This window comes from Neltuma alba, unplaced genomic scaffold, assembly GCF_004799145.2.
Source record: "Neltuma alba isolate B1F8T4 unplaced genomic scaffold, ASM479914v2 tig00012011_pilon, whole genome shotgun sequence".
NCBI classification, from domain to species: Eukaryota; Viridiplantae; Streptophyta; class Magnoliopsida; order Fabales; family Fabaceae; genus Neltuma; species Neltuma alba.
Window position 1 is genome coordinate 103,638 of NW_021636582.1, and position 10,915 is coordinate 114,552.

General features: G+C 40.5%; 2 protein-coding genes across 6 annotated transcripts; one reads left to right on the top strand and one right to left on the bottom strand.

Annotated features, from left to right (window-relative positions):
- Positions 1 to 1,969: 1,969 nt before the first annotated feature.
- Positions 1,970 to 7,829, top strand: LOC114721120 (protein TPX2). 5 transcript variants are annotated; one of them, XM_028906929.1, is made up of 18 exons: positions 1,970 to 2,277; positions 2,609 to 2,767; positions 3,564 to 3,650; positions 3,795 to 3,942; positions 4,310 to 4,418; positions 4,809 to 4,859; positions 5,123 to 5,220; positions 5,313 to 5,388; positions 5,471 to 5,533; positions 5,692 to 5,778; positions 5,951 to 6,009; positions 6,096 to 6,174; positions 6,360 to 6,425; positions 6,512 to 6,574; positions 6,765 to 6,842; positions 6,938 to 6,982; positions 7,133 to 7,221; positions 7,385 to 7,491. In XM_028906929.1, the coding sequence occupies exons 1-18, from the start codon at positions 2,103 to 2,105 to the stop codon at positions 7,401 to 7,403; spliced, it is 1,551 nt and encodes a 516-aa protein (XP_028762762.1). In that variant the 5' UTR covers positions 1,970 to 2,102; the 3' UTR covers positions 7,404 to 7,491. The 5 variants fall into 5 exon arrangements, 4 of the variants coding, with proteins under 4 accessions (XP_028762762.1, XP_028762765.1, XP_028762764.1 ...); XM_028906932.1 differs by lacking the exon at positions 7,385 to 7,491 and having other exon boundaries at positions 6,948 to 6,982; positions 7,133 to 7,219; XM_028906931.1 differs by lacking the exons at positions 6,765 to 6,842; positions 6,938 to 6,982.
- A 73-nt stretch (positions 7,830 to 7,902) lies between these two features.
- On the bottom strand, positions 7,903 to 10,387 carry LOC114721119 (guard cell S-type anion channel SLAC1). Its single transcript, XM_028906928.1, has 3 exons — positions 9,702 to 10,387; positions 8,534 to 9,339; positions 7,903 to 8,423 (listed from the first exon to the last, which is right to left on the bottom strand). Exons 1-3 carry the CDS (start codon positions 10,209 to 10,211, stop codon positions 8,087 to 8,089), a joined length of 1,653 nt encoding a protein of 550 aa, XP_028762761.1. The 5' UTR covers positions 10,212 to 10,387; the 3' UTR covers positions 7,903 to 8,086.
- Between the last annotated feature and the right edge of the window lie 528 nt (positions 10,388 to 10,915).

The following is a 10,915-nucleotide window of genomic DNA, read 5'->3' on the forward strand; positions in this document are numbered from 1 at the left end:
CTCCTCTGCCGTTTTGCTCGGAACCACTACCATTGTACCTTCACTGGTCCCATTTTGCTTTTTTGGAACACTCCCTAATTTTGCTCTCTGGAGACGCAAGGCGGTAGTGCGTTGGGGTGAAGATAGTTGCTGCTCCACCTCATGTACGGGATACGGAATAATAGGCAAATCCTCATCTTTCTCGTCTGCTGCCACGTCAGCTAGAATGCCAAATCTTGATCCCCTGTTTTCCGGCTTCGACGACTCTACCTTGGCATCCTTGCTTTTCCGTTGCCGGCGAGGTTTTTGAACAACTCGCCAAAGATCTTGGGCAACATTTGGATTGGATCGCGATTGTTCTCCCTGTAATTGCTCATTGTCTTCTTTATTCTCACTGCTAGCATTCTTCTCTGTGGAATTCACTTTGATTGGGCAAGATTCATTTCGGTGGCCATAGAATCCACACTTTGTACAGAGCATATGAAGTCCTTCGTATTCAAGATAATAATCCTCACCATCAAGATGGAACCCCGACATGAGTTGTTTCCCCAGATCAACTAAAACACAAATGCGAGCATAGTGTCCCCTCAGATGACATGAAGTATTTATATCAATCCGTATAGTCTCTCCAATTCTATTACCAATGATGGTAAGGGCTTCTTCATCGTAGTATTCCAAAAAGACTCTTGGTAGTCTTACCCACACTGCAACCTTGTCAATATTTGCTCGAGCTGGTCTGAATTGAGGCTCCCAAGGTCTTACTGTGAGATAATGATCGTATATCATCCAAGGACCACCTGTTAAGGCATTGAAGTAATCCTCTTTATTGGTCATCTTAACCACAAAGAAACCATGACCAATGTTAATAAGGCTAATGACTCCTCGTTTTGCCCATAGCACTTGTAATCTAGCCAGTAATGCTTTATACCCAATGCTTCTATCCAGCAACTTCACGATGACTGCTTTCTTCCAGGCTTTGTACAGCCTCTTCCTCATCCTCCCTGAGAAACAGAACGTTGGGAAATTCCTGTCGGGGTTTTCAATAGTTTTGAACAGAGGTTCCTTATCACTATCATGATTGGAATCCTGGGACATATGTGTTTCTGAATCAGTATCAGAGTCATTCTCAATGTCATCTTGTTCCTCACGTTGCTTATCGACACCTTTCAATTTATCAGCGAAGGAAGGGCCTCCTACAGAGTACTCAGGAGCTTTACTACCAAGTTGAGGCCAATGACCACCCAGAATATTCATCGCACCAACATTCCTTGCATTTTTAATCTTTTTAGAGCTTCGCGCTAGCAGGTCATCGTCTTCTTGAGAAGAAGGAACGAGAGCGGACTTTCCGGTAGAGAGCACCATCTTTGAAGTATTTGAGTGTTTCCTGACGAAGAGCACGAAATCTTGGCATGGCCGGAAAAATACAAAACCAGGTTTTTTTGATGGGTGGACCTGGATCCTTGGGTTGGGCGCATGGCCTGCCGCTATTGGGTCCCCATCTTCTATTTTGAATCTGGAGAGAACCGTTAGTGTCAATTCGGTAATTTAGTTCGATTACGAGAGGCAAACTACCGAGACGCCGAAATTTCAGTCTTGGACAGGATTTCGTCCCCCGAAACGTTGCACAAAGTCCACGATCACACAGTCAGACACTCTCTCTCCAATGCTCTAATTGTCTGTCTTATCCACGACTCGTGATTCAATTTTCAATCGTCCTCCGCCATCATCCAGGGGTAAATCAGTCATATGTCTTTAAACGCCATAATAAAAATTCAAATTTTGGATGGTTACATCTCTCGGGGTGATAAATATTAAATATTATATTTATTATTAAAATACAGATTGCTTCTATGGAAATTAAAAGGGCTGCTCATTCTCGCTTCGAACTATCTGTTTGTACTCTGTCTCGTTCAAATTGTATTTGTTGCGGTGCTTAATATAATACGAATCAGAAATTTAATAAAAACATTTAAAACCCCCCTTGGAACCTATTTCCCTACAGTGTGAGTGCCGGCCTGGGACCGCGCATCGTCCTCCTCATTGCTTCGGGACTGATTCGGAGCTCCGTAACCGACGCGGACTCACCCTGCTGGTGATACATTCTGGTTGCTTGGGGGGAAGAGATGCAAGAAATGGAGGAAGATATGGAAATCGAGCACTTCTTTGTTGCTCATGAAATAGACCTCGATTATGAGTTTGATGCGGCTCGCTTCTTTGATTTCACTCGACCGGAGACTCCTGCCGAAGCTCATCAAGCAGAAATTTGGTTCGAAACTGCTGGAAGTTACCCTCCTTCACGTCCGTACCTTTCTCTTCCTTTCTTGAATCTTTTTTTATTTGGATGGAGGTCCTTTCAGTTCATTTTTCACTTTTCAATTATTATGTACACAATGACCTGCGACTGCGGCGTAATGTTCCACTCTTGGCGACTACGCCGTGTTTACTTCTATTACCTGGTCACATTTTCTTCATTCTGATAGGTATACTTGGCTGCGTTTTCTCTGACAATGAGTGGCTTGGCTTTTAATGGCTGATAGGATGCTAGGCTTTAACTGCTTTACTGTTTGCATGTTCCCACTGAAATCGGACATCATATAGCCCTAGGAATCATATTTTGCCTCTGTTTCAGCTTTTGTAGCGAAGCTAGTTATGGGAGAGGACGTTCTTATTGAGAGTGCGACTGCCTCTCCGAAATCAAAACACCTGGAATACACAAGTTTGATGGATGATAGCAAGGTCAGTGTTCCGTCCGCGATGGAGTATTCTGAGACTGATATTGACAATAAAGGTATGCGTTTTGTTTTATCATGTGCTTTTCTCATATTCTGTTATAATATGCTTGTTCAGTCTTCTTATATGTGAAGTACACTATGCTCATGAGGAGTTTGCTATAGTACTTATACGTATGCAAATTTCCATCACTGGACCCTTCCATCGAATTCGGAAATCTGTCTAGATCGTAGAGAGACTGGTCATTAATTACTAATTATATGATAAAATACTTTAATAATTTTTTCTATGATGAAGCTAATTGGTCGCCAGTGACATTAAAAAAAAAAAAAAAGCATGGCAAATTTTTTTCACAAGTCATACACTATGTGCGTCTGTCCCTTGTAACTTTCTTCACGGCTAATTCTCCTGGGCCTCAACTTCACTCTTGGGCAGTTCATTAAGCTGCTTCAATATTTTTAACTGACAGTTGAGGTTTATCTGTTGGCATTAGACGTGTTTTTGACGTGTCCATGTCTAATTGGTTTGCCAGGCTTGCATTTATACTCGCCTTAGCAGTTAGCATCATATTAATGTTCTCACATTCAAACATTGAACTCCTGCCCTTCAGAATTAACTGCAACAGTAATCTGTACTTTGTAGTTGGTTCAAATGTCTAAAACTCTGGAGGCTATGCTGGCAGTATTTCTTGCAGCAACATAACAAAAATGAAGGGCGAAACTGGGACATTGATTACTTTAATGGCCTCTTTCATTTAACATTCATACCTTTTTCCTGTTCAAGCTGTAATGGGCGGTTCAAACTTCTGAACTTTATCAAACACTTTCGAATTGATGATGGTTTTTAATTTTCAGCGGATGTGAAAGCAGGTGGCAATATTTCTGGCTTATTGAGTGGAATTCTACAAAATGTTGCCAAGGAGCCATTACAAGTAACTACAGGTAATCAATGAGATAATATGCACCTTACTTATGTTGTAATTGAACAATGATATCATGGTCGTGTCTGCTTCTATGTTTTCTCTCTCTACTCTGACTTTTTTTAATTCCTTTTTTTGCTTGGCATGTGTCTATGTCTCTTTCTAGGATTTACCTTTTATGGTGAGAGTAAGATAACCTGGGACAGTATGAATTCTAAGGCCAGATCAGCTGTCTCAAAGAGATCAACATTGATGAAACCTACTGCCAGTCAGTTGGCAAAGCAAAATCGACCTCCCCAAACTGTTGGCTCCAGGTGGATTTCAGCAAACTTTGTCAATTTTTTGGTAGTTAACGAGGACTAATGAACTATGAACAGAATAACATTATCATGCGTTGTTTGCATGTGAAACGTATCATGTTTATGTAATTTACTAGATTTATGTTACCTCACTAAGGTGTGGTGTGTTGCCTTAAATTCTCTCTAACTTTGGTAAGTGCTTTGTTCTCTGTGGAGTTCTAAGTTTTTTGGGCTGGCAGCAGGGCTGCATTAATATTGGCTCCTAAGTGTGTTTTCTGTTATGCACATATCTAGATCTCTAATTCGTGGTGATGTTTAAGCATGAAGAATGAGTTGTCAAAGAATTATTTGTGCGACCTGTTAACTCTTCCATTGTTCTCAGATATCACAAGCTACCAGGACTTAACAATGAAAGGACTGTATCTATCGCTTCTGGAGTGGAAAGTCAAGCTGCCAAGAGGCAGAAATTGGATTGTGGGCTCTTACGCAAGGTCCGCAAATTGCTATTTTCTTCTCTGATTTTGCTGATACTTGAAGAAGCTGCTGCTGAATTTGTCTGCATGTACCTCTTATATATATGGCGATAATTGATTGTCATTATCATCTTTTTATGTGTCAGAAATGCATAGTGCTTCTGCAAGAGTGCAATAGAAAAAAGGGTTATGACTGAAATAAAATTGGACCACCACGTGTGTTTTTTTTTTTTTTGGGGGGGGGGGGAGATTTTAATGTTGTCCTAAACTCTGGAAACTTGATAATGACCTTTGACTTGTTAGCATTGGAAATATGAACTGGAAGCTTACATTAAGCTTAGTTAACTTTGACCAACCACTTATGGTACTGCGGAGATCCAAATTGCTTATTGCACCTTTTTATGACAGGTTGCTGATGTGAAGCAGCAAACAAATTTTTTCCACAAGGCACCTAAGACGGTATGATTTTTTTTTTTTTTAAAAACAATTGCTTAAATCTTCCCTTAATAAAAATTGATTGGATGAAATTGAAAAACACCCTCTTCTTATGCATGGTGGTGTTTGTTTCTCATGTCTGCTTTTGAATGTCTTACAATGAGTAGAGGGTTACTGATCAGATATTAAAGAAGGGAATTCCTTGTTGAATATCTGAACACCAAGAGCACATTAAATTCTTCACAGCGAGGTCCACATGATGAGACTATATTTGTATATTCCTGTAGGTTGTAACTGTTGAACAGAATGCTGCACCAGCCAGGCTGAAGCTTACTATTCCATTAGAACCTGAGCTTGAAACGGCACAAAGAGCGCAAAGGATTAGGTCAGACATAGTAAACCTCAGTGAAATCGTGATGACGAAGGTCAATTCTTTTCTTGACTTGGTGGAAATCCTAACATCAACTTATCTTGCAGGCCTAAAAACGCTGCAATGACAGAACATGTGACAGAGGCTGTCCATAGATTCAAAGCACGCCCTTTAAACAGAAAAGTTTGTATTTTCTGTCTATAAAGTTGGTTTTGTTTGGTTATTCTTAGTTTCCATCTCTCTCCTAATTATGTTAATAATTTAGATTCTTGAAGCTCCTTCTTTACCACTTCCCAAAAGGAGCACTCCACGGTTGCCTGAATTTCAAGTAAGCTTCTGATATTTGCTCTCTAGTTCAACAAATTGCGTCACCAGTTGCAACAGTCATAAGAAAGAATTGAATTGAAAGACAGTCAAATCTGAAAAAGCACGTTTCCTCTATTGCATGCATTTTTTAAGCTGGGGCCTCTCTCTTGCTTTTCACAGGAATTTCACCTAAAAACATCAGAGAGGGCCATTCACCACACGTCAGCTAGTTCATCCGCTTCTCTTCAGTGCAATAATTTTGATAAGGTTTAGTTCATTTGATTTTGTGTTAAACCATTTCATGTTATTTCTCACCCTCATGTATTGTGGTTCAGCATTCTCATGCATCAAGTGTGCATGAAAAAAAATTTGTAAATTAGCATAAGATGCGTACTTCTGATGACTAACCTGCATTCAAAACTAAATTCTTTGGTTGCAGGGTATGGACAAACCAAATACAGTTTCTGCTCGCGAAAATAGAATCAAGGACATTAGAAGGTAAGAAATGCCATGATAAATGACCATTTTACTTGATAGTTCATGACATATTGATGTTAGCTTTGTAAAACTGCTGCTTTGCCCAGGCCAAAAGTCACGAGTGCACTAAAGCACGATGTTCTGGAATTTACTCATACTTTTAAAGCTCGGCCTCTTAATAAAAAGGTAATGAGATAATAGCTGGGGAGATGCGTATAAAGCTCTTGCAACGACATGAACTGTGAAATTGCTCTATATTTTCTCTTGGAGGGTAATCGTGATAAGATATTGTCCTCTAGCCGCAGGCCCATAGTCTGCAGCAGCATTAAATTAAATTATATTTTTTCAAAAAAATTAATGTCTGACTGCAGATACTTTCGAGTAAAGGAGATATTGGTGTTTTCTGGAACAGCAAGCAGGAAACCACAGTGCCAGTGGTGAGGGGAAAATGTTTCTGTCTGTCCTTCGTTTCATAATATTTTTTCCGGATGAGTACAATGACATCTTGCTTCAACTCGTACAGGATTTTAATTTTCATACGGAGAAGAGAGTTCAACAGAACCCTCCGATTGATCTCTTCAGCAAGGTGAATATATGTTGTTGTTTGTTTAGTTTTATGCCTTACTTCCCCTGCTTCCTCCCTCCCTGTTAAATTTACTCAATAGCCAGTTATTCAACTTGTTTTGAATTCTAATTCACATACTCAAGTAGTTTGTTTTTTATGAAGATATCTGTATTCCATTATTTTTATACGGTTTCCTTTTTCGAATTGTTAGCTGTCCTTGACATCTGAATTCCAGCCAAATAATAGATCTCAGACAAAACTATCTCCGCATTCCAACATGTTCAGAGGGGTATAACTTCTATAATTTTAAAGTGAATGCGATGGTCTTGGATGATTTATCATATACCTGAGGATCATACTGAGTTGGTTGTTTCTTGGTGCAAGGATTCAAAAGAAAATATATTAAGTTCTGTTCATCATGTGCGAAAGGTAACAATGAGATGCCTAAAGATGACTTGTTGGATTTGCTTTTTAAATCTGTCTAATTATTTCGATCTTTCAATTTTAAACCCTATATCTCTGTTCATTATTTCACATCAAAATTATCAATTTTTTCTGTAGCTGACACAAATCTTGTAGGAAAAGCACCCCATATTTGGTGGAAGGCAAAACCAATGTGGAAATAACGACTGCAGCAGCGAAGCTAGTACAATGTTTGGTGCCAGGAGGTATACGTTATTGATGCCAGTTGTATCATTTCAATTTCTCTCCGTGCATTGCATGGGGGCTTTGATTCATAAGAAAACATTATATGTGGAATCAGCTGTAAGAATTTTCTTTTCTGTCTTCATAATCGTTGATCTCGAGCTCTTTCCAATTGTAATGTTCCAGGAGCTTGGGCATCCGATGAAAACAAACAAAAGCAATGCAAAACAAGCTTCTCTTATGGGGATCAGATTCGAATTTTTGCTGTTGATATGGAAGTTCGATGAGTACATAGTTGAATCTGAACATCGCGTAAAAATTCTTCTCAGACGAAAGATAGTTCTACTGTATAGAAGTATTGGTACAAAAAGCAAAAAAGAATACTTCAGCTCAGAAGAAATCAACACACCATGATTATCTTCATCACTTGTATCATGAACGACTGCCCTTTGATCTTAAATCAATAAAAACATTAGAAGGCCAGAGTTGTATAGCCTCTAAGCCTATCATTATCTTTCACATTTTAGCATCGACTCGTACAACATGCTAATTTCCTCAAATTCTAGAGCAGTTAACCATTTTTCTTGTTCATTCTGTATTCGCATACTTAATTTCGCATGTAACGGAGAACAAAAGGCCACCTCATCTCCCTCACACCAGCCAGTGCCGTTAATTTACCAGAAAAAGCATGAAACGCTGATCATGGAGAAGACTATATTAAATAGCTGAAGATTGTCTGATATAAATAACCGAGCCTAGGTAAACAATTTTACAGCCTACCACTTAAATACAGGTCTCTCGAGCGTAAAGGTTGGAATTATAATCCTGGGAAATTATCGAAATAGGTTGTCTGGCTTTCTTAAGCACGGAATTGAGTCTCATTATTAATTATTCTTGGGCAGTGTCCTTGTTCACAGAGTTGTTCTTGGTGAGAGCTCTCTTGGTCCAACGCTTTATGTCATAGGCCTTCTTCAAAGGCTTCTTCTCCCTACCCTGTCTTCTCTTGGTTATGGCAATGGCAAGATCGTTCGGAAACAACGTATGCCAGACGAAGGCATGAAGAAGAGTGGACACGAACAAAACAGACACCATCGTCGAAGACATGAACGAAAGCCCCAGCGCAAGGCCCTTGCTTATTACCGACGGCACCTGCTCTGCATACTTTATAGTCGCCACTGACGCTGTCGTCATGGGAAACGTATACGACCACCACGCCACTGAAAATCTGTCAATTACAAGATTATTTGTTATCAAATCACAACCTTTATAGGAATGTCTCCAAGACAAAAATTAATTGATGAAGGGACAGGTGAGAAACCTAGAGAAACATCGTACCTGAAACCGGTGAAGAAATTGATGCGCACCACAAGTGAACTATAGAGAAACAAAGCGATGAAGAAGCAAGTTCTGGATAGGCCATCAAATTCACCGTAAATGTTTTCCCAAGCAAGACTGGCAGCGGAGGGAGCTGCAATAAACATGGAGTACACAGGGTGGAGCTCCTTTGGGAGAGCCTCGCTAGTTGGCAATCTCTGATATAAAGTCACAAACAACACCAGATAATGTGCGAATCCAACAGCCCACAAGAATTTGGCAGGCTCCTTCCAACCTACTTTCGAAGCTAAAATTGCCCCAACAAAATTTCCCACCACAGAGAGATGAGAAGAAGGATTTGCCACCTTACAGAGTCGTCTTTTACCCCCAGAAAGCCACTGCCCATAGATTTTGAGTTCCAGGAGGAAATATGGTGCCATGAAAACACACCAAATGGCGGGGTGAAGTGTTCCAGGAGCAATTTTTGGAGGTGCACCGATGGCTAAGAACATGCAGACAACCCAAGGGGCAAAGAAGAAGTTGACTCGAACTGGATGGAAATATTCTCTTTTGACCGCTTCGAAGTAGAATATGCATTTGAGAATGTAGGTGATGGTGACAGAGACTAGAACTGCTAGGGCCAATAACCAGAGGCCGAAGTTTATGAATGGGGTGATATGGAGGAACTTGGTGGCTGGGCTTGTTGCAAGGGCCCGCCACAGAACCACTTGGCTACTTAGGCCAAGACAGATACCAAAGCATCCTATTGGAAACCGCAGAAGAAATGGCCATTTCTCATCTTTGGGCAGAAGAATGTCCTCTGATTCCTGTTAAAACCGTTCATTAGCAGTCATACTCTATAATTATGAGTGATCCTGATAATCCTCTGTGTGTGTGTGTGTGTGTGTGTGTCTTGCTCTTACAAGTTGTTCGATCAACAACTTGAATGATCAACTACTGTTAGATTGAGAATATTAGTGAAGGCGAGCGGAACAGAGGAAGTGTTTCGGAGAATGAGACTTACCGCATGCTAATGAGGTTTATATTTTAACAGATAAGCATTTTTCAGTTAAAATTCAAGATTCAATTCGGGGATGATTTATAATTAGATTACGTAGTTTTTGCCAAAAAAAACCTAAAGAAGGTTACGTTATATAAACAACGTATGCAACAGAGGTGAATTTATTACCTTGACTTCGTCTAACTCAGGTCCACGAAGAGCTGCAAAGTATCTACCAGCGGGAACGCTTCTGTTGACAGATTCATCAATGCCATTGGAGCCATCACTTCTGTGAGACTCCAGCTCCTTCTCCTTCTTTGAGGGCAACAGAGAATTCTGCTTACTCAGAGTGGATTTGGTCTTGAAGATACTGAAGTCTCCTTTGCGCCCTCCTTCCAAACCAATCCTGTTGGCCGAATCGAACCCTCCGAAACTTCTCCCACTTCTCGGCAGAGCCTTCCTGTCATCCTTAGCCTTTGATTCTTTGTTCAGCATAGAGAATCCAGTCTCAAGCGAAAGCTGCCTGCCAAAACTTTTCTGGGGCCTCTTCGCCTCCCTAACTCTGATGGGTCTATTCATTTTCTTTTCCACGTTATTATCGCTATCCTCCATTTTAATTATCCTCTCTTCGTCTTCTTCTGGTAAAGCTTCATGTATATCCACAAAATGAGTCTGCAGAATTGTCTGTTTCTTGTCCATTTTCTTGCGCCGATAACCTAACAAAACAAGCTCAAGTACAAATCTTAAGCTGAAGATTACGCGAGAGTCACTGTAAGTTGGGTGTGGTATTTATACATAAGTGAGGTGTGGAGGAGGAGGGATCACGAGAAATGAGTAAAAAAGGAAGCATCTTTTGGTGATGGTTCGGCAGGCGAAATGGAAGCCAGTGCTTTGTGAGAAAAGATAGCGTCGAGATATGGAGTTCCCGTGAGGGAACTTCCCTAGAGTTTGTGGCTTTGCAGGGTAACAGCATGGTTAGGGGTTGAGAGCAACTTGAACGTAGCATTCATACTTCACACAACATCAATGGAATAGAGTTTTCAACACGACACGGGGATTCAGCCGTATGATTTTAACTAACGAGAAGGAGCCTGTGCCCACTTGCCTATGCCTAAGCAGTTCGGGAACTCTTATTACCTTCTTAAAAAGGCAAGAACTGCCAAGTCCTTGGTTTATTTGACAAAGGCTTGCGCCGGTTTAATTAGAGATCTCTAATTTGAATTATCAGAATGCGATAATGACAAATATTTAGTGGCAGAGCTTGTCACAAAAAAGGGTCATGGTGGGCTTGATCCCATTACGCTTGTGATATCAATGCAAATGAAAGGAAGCCGGGAGAGGAAGGACTTTGTTAACTTGTTTAGTCTTTCCCTTTTAGGAGGGAGAAGACTTTTCTCCCAATC